This window comes from Silene latifolia, chromosome 1, assembly GCF_048544455.1.
Source record: "Silene latifolia isolate original U9 population chromosome 1, ASM4854445v1, whole genome shotgun sequence".
NCBI lineage: Eukaryota > Viridiplantae > Streptophyta > Magnoliopsida > Caryophyllales > Caryophyllaceae > Silene > Silene latifolia.
Genome location: NC_133526.1, coordinates 22990152 through 23004768, shown reverse-complemented (window position 1 = coordinate 23004768; position 14617 = coordinate 22990152). Strand labels below are relative to the sequence as shown.

Here is a 14617-nt window from a genome sequence, read left to right as displayed (position 1 = left end):
TGTTGTTAGAATTACACATTTTTCTGTTAGAATTACACTTTTTTCTGTTAAAATTACACTTTTTATTGTTAGAATTACACTTTTTTCTGTTAGAATTACACTTTTTTTCTGTTAAAAATACACTTTTCTCCATTAAAATTACACTTTTTTTGCTAGAATAACACTTTTTTCGGCTAAAATTACACTTTTTGTTGTTAGAATTACACTTTTAATTCGTCTTGTGTGCTAAAAATTACACATTGTGTGCTAAAAATCTCGCATTTATATTTTTATTTCGTTTTTTTAATTTATTTTGTTTAAATTTACCTATTGTGTGCTAAAAATTATGCTTCCAATGATTTCAAAATTCAAATTTTGAAATTCCCGCCTCCAATGTTTTCATGCGATATTTTTACTCCATTTTATGCTTGTTTCTATTAAAATTATACTTATTTCAATTAAAATTACACTTTTTTCTGTTAGAATTACACTTTTTTCTGTTAAAATTACACTTTTCTCCATTAAAATTACACTTTTTTCTGTTAGAATTACACTTTTTTTTGTTAAATTACACTTTTTCTCGTTAGAATTACACTTTTTCCCTGTTAGAATTACACTTTTTTTGTTAGAATAACACTTTTTTCAGCTAAAATTACACTTTTTGTTGTTAGAATTACACTTTTTTCGTTAGAATTGCATTTTTTCTCGTTAAAATTACACTTTTCTTCATTAAAATTACACTTTTTTTTCTGTTAAAATTATACTTTTTTCTGCTAGAATAACACTTATTTCTATTAAAATTACACTTTTTGTTGTTAGAATTACACTTTTTCCTGTTAGAATTACACTTTTTCCGCTAGAATTACACTTACTACTATTGGACTAATGTTACACTCTCCATGGACTTGGTCATATTCTCATATTCTCATTAGACTAATGTTACACTCTCAATGGACTAAAATTACATTCTCAAAGTGATTTGAAATTATACTTTTCTCGGACTAAAATTACACTTTTCTCGGACTAAAATTACACTCTCATTGGTGAAATTACATTTGCCTGGACTAAAAAAACTTTTCTCGGACTAAAATAACACTCTCATTGGAATGAAATTACACTTTCCTTGACTAAAATAAAACTTTTTGTCGTTAAAATAACACTCGAAAAATGCTAAAATTACAATAAGTTGTGATAAAATTACAAAAAATTAAAACATTCCTTAAAATTACACTTTTTGCTGTTAGAATTACACTCGTAAAATCCTAAAATGTCGAAAACTTGTCTCGAAAAAAAAAATGAAAAAAAAACGAAACAGGAAAAATGTTAACAAAATTTTCATAAACTTCAAAATTTTTTCCGTTGAAATTTCAAAATAAAATCCGTCAAACCGCAATTTTTTCCGTTGAAATTACACTTTTTTCCGTTGAAATTACACTTTTAAAACAGTGAAAGTGTAGTAACAATTGTATAAAAGTTTCAGTCCAAAAAAAAAAATTACGCTCAAAAAATTTTTTTTGTGTATAATTAATCTATTAGTGAATGTATAATTAAAGCTAGAGAGATAAAGTGGATTAATTAGTGTATAGGAAACTCATTAGTGTTAAGTATACTTTTTTGCTTTCAATCTCAACCATCCTTAGTGAGATATCTAAGGGATGTAGTGAGGACTTATGGACTCAAAATATATGGTGGACTCATTAGAACTTTACTCTCTCTCTCTCTCTCTCTCTCTCTCTATATATATATATATATATATATATATATATATATATATATATATATATATATATATATATATATATATATTTCTAAAAAAGTTTTCTTATACCACAAAACTAATGGTTATAGTTTTATATCGTGTATACTTTAATTAAAATATTATAGTTTAGTATTTATTGAAAATTATATATATTGATGAAAGATTAATTTTAATGAAAAGAAATATATAATAAAATACATTGTAATTATTAATTTCCTAATTTTAGTGAATACAATTATCAATACATTCCTTAATTAAAAAGATGCTTTTTGGAGGGAAAACTTGTAAGTTCACCTATTCATTTAGGGCATGTTTGGCCTCGATTATCAAAAATGAGTTTTTGTTTTTGAAGCTTAATTTTTCAAAAGTGTTTTTCAAAAGTAGAAACAACAAATAGTTGTTTCTATTTCTAGGGGTAAAAATATGGATTTTTAGCTTTTGAGAAATTTTGTTTAACTTTTAGAAAACTATGTATTTGGCCAAAAAAGTGTTTTTGAGTTCAAAAACACTTTTACAAACTAGGCCAACACACATTTAGTAAATAAGTGGATTCTGTTAAATTTGGATGAATTTGTGGGGCCAATTTTATATTAGAATAAGTCTCTTCATCATAATTAAATATTGTTAATACTAGTTTAGGGCCCGTGCAAAGTTGCACGGGCATATATAGATTATATGTCAAAAAATATTTTAAATTGTTATAGCTAAAACATTGTACTTTGTATTTGTTTAAATATATATTGTAAATTAATGATTTATCACATAGACTTGTCAAATACAATTTCAATATCTCTATATTAATTAAGTACTTCGTATGTTAAATATTTCAATTATAAACAATCACTTAGTAGATCAAGCCATATTGAAATGATAATTGGAATATCGTCCAGAAACGGTAACAAAGCAATCGATTACATTAGTTCATAGTTATACATTTCATTTCATTGGGACCATCAAAACTCAAAACCAAGAGAACCTTTGATAGAGTACTTGCTGTACTTTTTTCAAAAAAAAAAATGGATGATTAACTAAAATGGGTAACCTCATAACTGCAATTCATAGCAAAAAACCTCATCAACACATACCTTTGATTATGTATAAAATGTTTAATCTGTACAATCACACATTTTTTTACTATCAATTGATAGTTTGGAAAATTATTTGGCATAGGGCAGATTCTCTCTGAGCCATGTTTCCAAAATAACATAATTTGGTACAATTATTTTTTACCATCGTAACATAAAATCTTCTAAACAAAATAACATACTCTATTATATGAGTGATGCTATAAAACAAAACGATAAACAAATGTATAATTGAGTGGTTTAATTGAAGATATGCACAAGATTTCCATTGTGCTAAAGATTAGTGAGAGGCATTTAAACTACAAAAACCCAGTTAGGCAACAACAGGGTCATTGACTTCTGCGCCATCAACCCAAAGTTTCATTTCACAATTCACGAATAGGCAAATTCCATAATTGTATCCTTCTTTGGCTCCTTTTGACCAGTTCGTTCGACTGGATCAACATCCTTTTGTGGCGGCTGATCGAATAATGTCATAGTTTAGGTAGCTGTCATTCCTTTGATGACTTCAGTAGATTTATCTTCCGTATGAACCTCCTCTGTTTTCAGTACCATTGTCAAGAGGCCTCCTACATTAAACAATAAATCGAGAAGGCAATAACAGATAATCAACATGAACTCCAAACATTACAAAGCAAATTATGCAACAAAAAGACAATTATTCAAGACAAAAATACAATACAAAAAAAGAAATTTAATACTCCTTTTGTCCTGATCATTGTTTACCTTTGGCTTTGTCATAAAGACCAAGGACTCGAGGAGAGAGAAAGGGCCGAATTATTAGATAGCAAATAGATCAAATTAGTGTGAAAGAGTAGATTGTCAATCAAAGACATTCCTAAAATAAAAAGGTAAATAATTGAATGAGATATAACAAAATGGAATAGGTAAACAAATGACCGAATACGGTGGGAGTATAAAGAATTTATTCCATATCAAATGACAATTTTAACAAATATAGAGTAACATTTTAAGGAATAGCAGACAGATAATATTATATTTAATGAACATAATAGATACCAGATTTAAAAGATTCAAATGTGATATGTTTAATTTTGTGGGTTAATACATGTTGTGGGTGAAAAATAACCTATATTTCAAATCATTACCCTTGGGCAATCAACCCTAAAAAGGGACTTTAGGGGTTCTTGACGCATCTAGATTTTACCATCTCACGTTAGAAACCCTGTTGTAATATGCTCGTGCTTCCTCTAATATAAGAGTAAGTTATATTAGAAGTTATAGTTGTTGTTCAAACTCGAACATATGTTAACGTAATAAACTAATTCGAAGCGTATGAAAATCCTCTATGCATGCATAAAACAATCATTGCCAAATAACAAACCTTATATCTCAAAATTCAACACTTAAGCTGTGTAAATAACAAAAATCCAATTGAATAGCCAATATTGAAATTCAATATACTAAAATATCAAAAAAAAAAAAAAAAAAAAAAAAAAAAAAAAAAAAAAAAAAAAAAAAAAAGAGAGAGAGAGAGAGAGAGTAAGAAAATCAACTTTTTTCACTCTAATACACTAATTCACACTACTGAAAATTTAAAAAAAAATATATAGAAAAAGGGGGGGACAAATATATGCGAATGTTGTCCATATGACTTAATATGACTTCTGATATTATATTTTAATTCGTTCCATTCCAAACTATTGAATCAAACGTCCCCTTAAATTGATTGTTTAGGATTACCACAAAAAAAATTGAAACCTACAACTATACTTCCAAAATGAAAACATACCATGAAGAATCACATACTAAAAACTCTTTTCGTGAAATTGAATAATCAATGCCTGATAATCAAAACCACATACGTAGTAAGTAGTACTCCCTAACTGCTCTGCGTAGTTTTGCCACCATAAAGAGTTGTGTATGAATCATTAACATTCTCTTAAAGATATTCATATTCGTAGGTGTCAAACTAATATACGAAAAATTAGAACGCCCAAAGTTACCCTATAATTCACGATTTAGAAGAACACAATTCACTCAAAATTATTGATATCATCTACTTATAAGTTACTTCCTACTTATAAGTTACTTCATCCGTATCAATCATTTTGTTTGTTTTTTGTTGTGAGAAATACTTTAATCAAATGTGCACAAATGATTGCGACGGAAAGCGTATAACACAATTCTACTAAGTTCCATACATACACAACCATTGATGATAATAAACAATTTTACCAAATACAACCCATCAAATAACACGTTATTCTTGATTTACAGTTCGAACCCAGATAAACTATATAATCACAGGAAAATTGAAAATTAAATTGCAGAACCATTGAAACTTATTTGAATGAGACAAAAATACTGGTGTTCCTCTCCTCACTAATATAGTACAAAAACCCAGCCAAAGATGAACTTATATCAAGTATTATGACAAATAGATGATTGTAAAAATTTAATTAACTTGCAGAATTTCAAAACACAAATTCTTAAATCGAGTATTCGAACAGCGTGAAGTAAAAACATAGGAAAAATTGTACTAATACAGATGAAAGATAATACCTCAAGAGAAAGCCGATGTGATGCTCTGGATCTGTAAGTCATAATCATAAAATGTAATTAGAATCTAAATTAAAGTACACCGTCACTTATAAAAACCACAGAGTAATTAGTAGGATAATTAATAGTTATGGTCTTATGGAGCAGTAAGTAGTTGAAAAATATTAATCCTTACAAATAACAGGAAATTATTTAACATACTTGATTTCGAAAGTGTAATCCATACAAAAATGAAATCGGTTGATAATTGTTTGGATGATGAAGGAGGCCGGAGGAGGCAGGATTGAAAAGAAGGAGAAGAGAGACGTGAGAGGCGCAGATGGATTAGGGAAATTGGAAAGGCTTTGACTTTGTACACATTAATTAGGGTTAAGTAGGTTGTGTAAATGTTGGGCGGGAATTTTCTTATTGTAGGATTGACACGTGTATTTAGGCTGATGTCATAGGTTGTTGTTTTATAGTTTTATATAGATAGATTTGCCCAAGAGATCATGTTTGTTTTTCTTAGGAGTGTATTTTTTATATTTTTGTTCCAAGAGATTATGTTTGGTATAGTCTCCTGGTAACAATAGTCAATAGGTTGTTTCGGAATATTGTTAGCTACTCCTATTTCTATCATATATATTATATTTTTATTCCAAGAGATTATGTTTGGTATATAGTCTCCTGGTAACAATAGGTCTGTTTCGGAATTTTGTTAGCTACTCCTATTTCTATCATATATAGAAGTATATTATTATATGATTCACTGTTATCACGGTTCTCTATAAATACATAGTGCGTTCCAATCATGATTGACAAAAAGAGAGTAATTAAGTAAACCAACTGTAGGAACCAGAACAGAATGGGCAGGATTTTATTAATGGACATTGTAGAGTTAAGCATCCTCCCAAGATTACCAGTAAAATCCTTATTACGATTCAAGTGCGTATCCAAATCCTGGCAAACTCTAATCTCTTCCCATAATTTCATCCTACTCCACAACAACCTCTCATCGGATAAAAATCGCGTCCACATATTCCCTGGAGACGCATATACCTTGCACCTCCACTACCTTGACTCTCCCCTCGCTCCCCTTTCATTCTGCCCTTACCCTTACCCTTCCACTTTTCCAAAACAGACGTCGATCCTTCACCCTCAATTCAAGGACGAGATGACTATCCTCGCCTCTTGCGAATTCTTCCTCTTGGTAAGCCGCTGGTTCTCCCACTCCTCTGGCCTCATCTTGCTTAACCCTTTTACACGTCTCTACCGTGAAATCCCCGACATTGTGCAAGACGAGACAATACTGTCTGGCATTCCAAAGTACGAACTGTCTTTTGACGAGGCTCACGATGATCTCAAAGTCTTTAGGTTAGTTGGTTGTTTTTATGGTGGCCGTTCTAATGGCTGGAAAATTACGATTTTCAGTTTAAGGACCAATGTATGGACATTACTTGAGACTAAACCAATGATGAATCCGTCGTATCATACGACGTATAAATATCTCTGTGTAAACAAAAATTTACTCTATTTACTTTTTTGCTATTACGCTGTTCCCTGGTACATGAGAATCGGCTGTTTCGACATTCGGGCTGAACGCTGGATTAATGATATTCCTTTGCCTCCTAATCTGGATATTTCCCACCTTAGCGTATTTGATGGGTCCCTATGTGCTTTAGGGAGTGACGGCAAGGAACGGACTTTTGGTACTAGGGGTCCGAGGGTTACGAAAGAATATACTTGGAGTGTATGGGTTATGAAAGATTATTCTTGGGTCAAGTTGATGACTATCCTTACTACCCGTGTAAGGGACCGTTATTACAGTCCTATTGCGTACCGCAAAGGATCACGACACGAGATATTATGTAGACAGCTTTTAAGCGCAGAACTGTTTTGGTACAACCTTAGAGATAAAGAAATTACCAAAGCCGATTTCAAAGGATTTCCTGAAGATGGGAGTAAATATAGTATAAACCTTTTAGATCATATTTGCAAAGAAAGCCTAATGAGTTTTCCAACAACGTTGCCCAGTGGAATTAGTGATGATGTACAAACAGATGCCTGATACGATTCTGGATGTGCGAGTGCAAGAAGCAGAGTTGAACTCGATCGGGTCTCCTCAACAGACATGCAAATCGAAGCATGGGAGGGAGTCCCAATCACACAAGCATCGGATTGTCCAGCTTAGTCCAAGTTGGATTAATATTTCTTTATTAGTTTATATTAATTACTCCCTTTGTCCCAGTCATTTGTTGTCCTTTTCCATTTTGGGGTGTCTCAGTTATTTGCTATATTTTCTATTTTAAGAATGAACTTGATGAGTAATTTAATCATTCACACTCAATTTATTCCACAACAAATGACCGGGACGAAGGGAGTATCATAATAAGGCAATTTAGAATGTCGTCATTAGGATTAAAGACAATTTCAATTGTCCGTAGGAGTAAAGTAGCTGTGTAAAATGGTTCAAATTAGGAGTCTCGATGACACAAGGAAAAAAGTTGTTTGTATTGGTTTAGGAGTAGTCATTTATTTAACTATGATATTCATTCAAGTTTGAACAAGCCTGAATTTTATTAGCAATTTTGGTTTCCTGTGTAGGCCTTTTGCTTCTTTAAGTACTTGCTCCTTTAGATTAATTATGTTTAGGTTTTTGGATTTTCCTCCTGTGTAGGCTTTGAGCCTTTGATATTGTCTATATTACGATTGTATATGTGAACTACAATATAGTTCATAACAGTTGTCGTGAACTCTGGAAGAATCGTCCTATTGTGTGTACTGTAGATTTTCCAGCATTATTACATTTTTACTGTTACGGATATTCATGGATGGTTTAAGATTTAGCAATTTAATGTACCTTATTTGTGCATATAGAATATTTTTGATTCAAGTATTAAATTGTGATCGCGTTACTTTCGTCAATAAGAATTTGTTAGCCTAATTGAGCTAGTTCTATGATATTTTTCAATTCAGCGCCTAGATTAGCTTTTATGTTTTCATGTAGAGCTACTTTTGATTGTGACTAGAATGTTATCTATAGTAACAATGTTATCATATAAAGCAAGAAAGTGCACGAGAAAATAAACTGCGGGCATCACATGGTTTAGAATGTCTTTTCAGTAATACTTAATGTGTGTAAGGATTTACGACCAAAATTAGTAAGTTAACGGAATCAAAGAAGAACAAAAATAATTCTGAAATTGATACATTTATTTTTGTGCTAACTAGGCTTGTCTTGACCACACACACTTGTGTCTTTTGTGGCTTTCATTATTTTGATCCCAAACTTGTGATTTCGAAATACAGAATAGGACATGTTATTGCAGTTGAGAGGTGAAATTGTCAACATCTAAACCGAAAATGGAGTAAATAGTGAAGTCCCATATGAAAAAATGGCTTTTAGTGAAAAGTTGCTTCATGTTTTACTAATAAGTCTCCTTCGGCTTCATGTGATCTTTTTGGTGTAATGTGAGCATTGTGTGGTAAAGCTGCTAATATGGTGAGTGGAGGAATAAAATATGATATCCATAGCTAGGGTTTGTTATTGGCGGAGTAATGACTTTGGGAGTGAAATTTTTGGGAAAGGGAAAAGTATCATTGAGAGCCTTTTAATATCGGGGACTTGGGCAAATAAGCAATGGAGGAATGGAAGCTGATATCCATACTCATAATAAGTAGGTTTAACTCTTTAGCTTCAACTCAAAGCAGATGTGCATTTGACAAGCTGCATACTTAGTGATTTATTTGGGATAGCTAACACTTGTTTTAGATGTCCAGTATGTAATAATTGTGAGGCATTAAGACTGCATCCATCTAGGGTTGAACTGTAAATGTATCGTGCCTATTCTCACTTGAGTTCGCCCAAAAAACGCCACTAACTGTCTAACACAATGTCAGTTATAAATAGTGTGATATAAGCACAAACAAATCCAGTTGTCTATGTAAAACGTGCGTAGGTTCATGCCTAGGTTCTTACTTGTGATTATATGAATGAAAAGCATGAAATATTTACTTGTGGATAAGTACAAATGTGCAATAATGCAATCAACCCTCTAATGCAAGGGTAGGTTTGCAGAGAAAGGACTTAGGTCTCCCGACCTCCTCTTTCAAAGGAAAATGACTCTTCATCTCAGATATGTGACATGGTTCTCTGTATCATAGACTTAATAAGCCCGACTTCAAAGTCAATAATCTTTATCAAGGCTCGAGCTATACTTATCAAGCTACGAATTTCACTCCTCTTCCTCGATCGACATGTGTTTCGATTTGTGTTGTGAGAAAAGAAGGTTAAAAATTGGTACAAATGGATCCATAAATTTATGCATCCAATCCTACTGGGCTTTAACAAGTAGACACAATATTAAATCTTTCTTTGAGACTTATAGAGGAATAGGTAGTTGCGGCATAATGCAACATACATTGCTAAAAAATGTCGCCGTGTTAAATTAAAACCAAACCAACAATTCTTATATAAATTGTATTACATATAAGCATTATTGTAAAACCAAGTGATCATTCATGATTCAGCTAACAACCTCCACTAAAATAACTTTCAACAATCACCATTTTTCATAATAAGGGCACAATATCTTTCCTTATATGGTTTTACAATATGATTTTGTAAAACCGAATTACAAGAAACTTATTCAAACCAAATAAGCTTTCTCTAAAAAAATCAATTAAACTGGAAAATGATTTTACAATAGTCTAGAGGTGTGATGGCAAGGTATTAGAGGTCAATTATGTAAAACAACTAGTCCTGTGAAGAGTGATTTTACACTAGTTTAGAGGTGTAATCAAATGCAGGCTTGAGCCGAATATAGGCCGGGATTATGTTCATGTTTACTTTTTGGCCCAGGGACAACCAGGTAAGTGGTTTGATACGAGTTACTAGCCCAAACCTTCATAATTTTCTTAAAATACCCGCTTATTTTGTAGGCCGGATATACCGAACATAAGGAAGGGAGCAACCCACGACTTCCCCTGTATTTGGTGTTTCTCATAATTCGCAAACGAAGAAAGCAACCATTATTGGCAGTCAGTTTCTTCTAGGTATTCTTCACTCTTTATTTCCCTCTCAATTATTTCAATAGCAATTCAATTCAATTCACTATTAGCTTAAAAATCATGTTTAGGTTTTTGAATTTTTCCATTGATTTAGATTAATTAGGTTTAAATTTATTGTACTTCTAGGAACTTGAATTAAGGTCATTCTTTGTTATTTCGATTGTTATCGACTGATGCTCATAGGCTCAGAGTAGTCGTAGCTCGTAACGCCACTCGAAAATATATTGTTAAGCTACTAACGAGTGACCGAGTACGTTTTCTCTTTGACGTTAGTATTCCCAACTTTGAGGTAGGCGGGGTAGCTTATAATTTGGGACAAGGGTTTCTAAAATTCGTAATGTTCAAATTCCGATTCATGTCCATAAAATGTGACTAAGTTTTTATGCTGGCTGCCACAGACCTACCGCAACCCTCCTCCTTTATCCGGGCTTGGGACCGGCAGTGAATGCCCGAAGACACTCACAGGCGGAGTTCTAAAATTCGTAATGTATTTCAATTAATTTGGGATTTTATTTATTTATTGTTTTAGGCGTATTTTGGTTTCAAGTTTTAGCAATGTGGTGAGCTGATTGAGCTCCTTTGGAAAATTTATTCTTTCTCCGTTCAAGACATTTTACTAGAGTTTTCAAAATCCGGTCGAATAATTTCGAAAAATGTAGTGAATTGGGGGTGAAAGGGGTGTTCTACACTCTTTATAAAACCCTCGGTTTTTACAATGTCGAATTAGGTATAACTCGTGACAGAAAACAATAATTTGCTCAATTTCGTTATCAAGCCATGAAATAGTAGGGTGTGATAAAGCGAAAGAGAGGAGTGGCTTTTTTAAAAGATCTACGACCAAAGTTGGAGCTATTTTGACGTTTAAATCGAGTTCCTCAAACACCCTCTTCTGAACAACACTGCGTTTTATTAGCAATTTTGGTTTCCTGTGTAGGCGTACTTTTTTTGCTTCTTTGTAAATAATTGATGCTTATTCATGCGATTTTGAATTTTTTGGCGAGAAATCATGGATTTTGCAAGTATTTAGTTGCTTATGCTGTTATTACATCTGACTGTTGGGTCGGATTAATTGTGTTGTGATCGGTGGTGCATTATTTGTGGTTTGAAGTGCCAGTACCTGGACTACACACATAATGTTTGTTATAATGCTTCATTGAGTTTTGTCAATTATCTTTTTGACTGCCATTATTGTTATTGGATTTTCTATTTTTTGGCTGCCCTTACTCTGACTCTTCTTATTTACTCGCGTACCCGTGTCCGACACTCGACACTCAACACCTCATTTTGAGCCAAAATATGCAATTTCTTATGAAACAGTCGAATCTGACTGTGTGAGATACTTCTAAATTATTTTAAGTAACATGGAGCTTTGATATTGTCTGTATTACGACTGTATATGTGAACTTACTATATAGTTCATAAGAATTGTCGTGAACTACGACTTTCAGCTGTACGGGCCATTCTACTGTCCTGGGATTACAGGGTTTAGGGTTTTTCGATTTGCTTTGAGCTTTGATATTAGTATATGTTGGCTAATATACTCTGGAAAAATCGTCCTGTTGTGTGTGGTACTGTAGATTTCCAGCAGTATTACATTTTTACTGTTACGGATTTTCATGGTTTAAGGTTTAGCAATTTATGTAGCTTATTTGTGCAGATCCGAATTCTTAAATTGTAGGTTTTTCAACTGGTAAGGAAAAGATGAAGAGAATGATCGCCCTGGGTTTTGAGGGTTCAGCCAACAAGATTGGCGTGGGTGTTGTAACCTTAGATGGAACCATCTTAGCTAACCCACGCGACACCTATATTACCCCACCTGGCCATGGGTTTCTTCCTCGAGAAACTGCACACCATCACTTAGAACACGTCTTGCCACTTGTAAAATCCGCCCTTATGACTGCTGGAATAACCCCTGATGACATAGACTGCCTTTGTTATACCAAAGGGCCTGGCATGGGTGCCCCCTTGCAAGTGTGTGCAGTTGTTGTGAGGGTTTTGTCACAGCTTTGGAAGAAGCCGATAGTTGGCGTCAATCATTGTGTTGCTCATATTGAGATGGGGAGGATTGTTACTGGGGCTGAGAATCCAGTTGTGCTGTATGTCAGCGGGGGTAATACACAAGTTATTGCCTACAGTGAAGGCCGATATCGGATATTTGGAGAGACTATTGATATAGCAGTTGGCAATTGCTTGGATCGGTTTGCTCGTGTTTTGACATTGTCCAACGATCCGAGCCCTGGATACAATATTGAGCAGGTAGAACAGGCCGCTCTTATCCGTTGTCGTATTAGCAGTTTTCTTCTTGCTTAGCCTCTTCCTTTCTCTGTCATTAAATATTTTTCAATTCAACCATTCACTGGTTAAAAGAAGGTGTTTGCCTGTAAATTGTGATCGAGTTACTTTCGTCGATAAGAATTTCTTAGTCTAATTGAGCTAGTTCTGTGACTTTTTGTGATTGAATTGGTCATCACAAATACAGGTAGAGTTTATGGCTATTACATTGTTCAATGATCAGGGGATTTTGGATAGAATAGGGGACATTTGAGGTAGCCAGACAGGGATAGAGTCGTCAAAAGTTTGAGGTTATATTGTTAGAGTATCCTTTCAGTTATGATATATTCTTATTCACCTTTACTGTTGTCTGATTTTTTTTATTAGTTTTATCTTTTGATCAATAAAAAAACAGTCCACCTTTTTACCTCCTAGAAAAAGGAGTTTTTTTTTTTTTGGACAAGTAGAAAAAGGAGTTTAGGTGGTTAGAAAGTTAGCATAGAGATTAAACTGGATACCTGTGTTTGTGACGCTTCAGTTGGTTCTCTGTATTTTCTTTTCTTTCTTTCTTATGGTGTCGATGTGTTGTCTCTACTGGCGTGGGTTAGGCACAATAAATTTGAGTCCTGATGTTGTTAAAAGTCCACCGTAGAAGCCTTTTCTTTTCTCCGGGTCTGTTTGTGTGGCAAACAGCTCTTGTGACTTAAAACTCGTTTTGTTGGTGATCAGCTTGCTAAGAAAGGAGAAAAGTTCATAGATCTTCCTTACGCTGTCAAAGGAATGGACGTTTCTTTTAGTGGTATATTGAGTTTTATTGAATCTACGGCTGAAGAGAAGCTCAAAAATGACGAGTGCACACCTGCAGATTTATGCTACTCCTTACAGGTATGCACTATTGTAAATTGCATTAACTTTACAGTCTATATTATCTAGACTGTCACTGACGGTGTTGTACCCGTATCTGACTGAACATTCAAGGATATGATATGGTAACAGTACCTAATCCTTACCAATTTGGCATTTCTCGTAGAGGAGCCAAATATGGAGGTCAGCTTGACAAAAATAGTTAAGTTACTTTTATGAATTACTCGTATTTAGTAGGACATCCAATTATTTTAAGCCTTAGTACTCAAATATCATGTTTTCCTCTTTAAAAATGCTAGATATTTGTTCTGAGCAACTGTCTGCACTTATGTATTGTCAATTTAAGTCCGAGTTCCCGTATCTGAAAATATGAGTGTTGTTGAGTTTGATAATTTTATGTAACCATGTCCAACTCTCGTATCTGAGTTCAATTAACATAGTCAGACTCTGAAATAACATTGAACACCTTGAAATAATTAGATTGTTTGAGGAAAAAAAATATATAAGTCGACATTGATTATGAATTTAATGTTTGGTGGTAGGAAACTCTATTTGCTATGCTAGTAGAAATAACAGAACGTGCAATGGCTCACTGTGATGCAAAAGACGTTCTCATTGTCGGGGGGGTGGGTTGCAATAAGCGGTTACAAGAGATGATGGAGACAATGTGCTCGGAGAGAGGTGGGCGATTATTCGCCACTGACGATAGATACTGCATTGACAATGGGGCTATGATTGCATACACCGGGTTACTTGAATTTGCTCATGGAGTATCTACTCCTTTTGAAGAATCGACATTTACTCAAAGATTCCGAACTGATGAAGTTCATGCCATTTGGAGGGAGAAAGAATCGTCCAACGGCTACAACAGGGATTTGAAAATGTAACATTGCTTGTTTCTTTTCATACTTGATGAACCTATTAAACATGTAAAAGTAAATCTTAATTCTTAGGTAGCTGACTAGCAGGCTTGATTATTGTACGAGTACTATTTATTCATTGCAGTAGTAAAATCTGTTGTATCAAGTGTATGAATTACGAAACTTGTTAGCCGTCTGAGAGCTTCTGGACTTGTGGTGTTCGGACA

The 14617-nt window shown here is 33.5% G+C and overlaps 2 protein-coding genes and 1 long non-coding RNA gene across 7 annotated transcripts; 2 read left to right on the top strand and 1 right to left on the bottom strand.

Annotated features, from left to right (window-relative positions):
• Window positions 1–2864: 2864 nt before the first annotated feature.
• Window positions 2865–5786, bottom strand: LOC141655795 (uncharacterized). Its single transcript, XR_012548201.1, has 3 exons — window positions 5548–5786; window positions 5350–5380; window positions 2865–3392 (listed from the first exon to the last, which is right to left on the bottom strand). It is a non-coding gene; the product is annotated as an uncharacterized LOC141655795 (long non-coding RNA).
• A 713-nt stretch (window positions 5787–6499) lies between these two features.
• Window positions 6500–7393, top strand: LOC141641947 (uncharacterized). The gene has a single exon (XM_074450590.1). The coding sequence runs from the start codon at window positions 6500–6502 to the stop codon at window positions 7391–7393; it is 894 nt and encodes a 297-aa protein (XP_074306691.1).
• A 2864-nt stretch (window positions 7394–10257) lies between these two features.
• LOC141601308 (uncharacterized) lies at window positions 10258–14556 on the top strand. 5 transcript variants are annotated; one of them, XM_074421590.1, is made up of 5 exons: window positions 10276–10380; window positions 10794–10882; window positions 12074–12651; window positions 13396–13551; window positions 14073–14556. In XM_074421590.1, exons 3-5 carry the CDS (start codon window positions 12097–12099, stop codon window positions 14415–14417), a joined length of 1056 nt encoding a protein of 351 aa, XP_074277691.1. In that variant the 5' UTR covers window positions 10276–10380; window positions 10794–10882; window positions 12074–12096; the 3' UTR covers window positions 14418–14556. The 5 variants fall into 5 exon arrangements, with proteins under 5 accessions (XP_074277683.1, XP_074277694.1, XP_074277691.1 ...); XM_074421577.1 differs by having other exon boundaries at window positions 10290–10380; window positions 10794–10877; XM_074421582.1 differs by lacking the exon at window positions 10794–10882 and having other exon boundaries at window positions 10258–10380; window positions 12053–12651.
• Window positions 14557–14617: the final 61 nt, after the last annotated feature.

Coding starts and splice junctions, on each gene's coding strand:
- LOC141641947 (XM_074450590.1), top strand. CDS start 6,500: ATGACTATCCTCGCCTCTTGCGAATTCTTCCTCTTGGTAAGCCGCTGG.
- LOC141601308 (XM_074421577.1), top strand. CDS start 10,841: ATGCCCGAAGACACTCACAGGCGGAGTTCTAAAATTC. Junction 12,652..13,395: donor CTGGATACAATATTGAGCAG/GTAGAACAGGCC, acceptor GTTGGTGATCAG/CTTGCTAAGAAAGGAGAAAA. Junction 13,552..14,072: donor ATTTATGCTACTCCTTACAG/GTATGCACTATT, acceptor GTTTGGTGGTAG/GAAACTCTATTTGCTATGCT.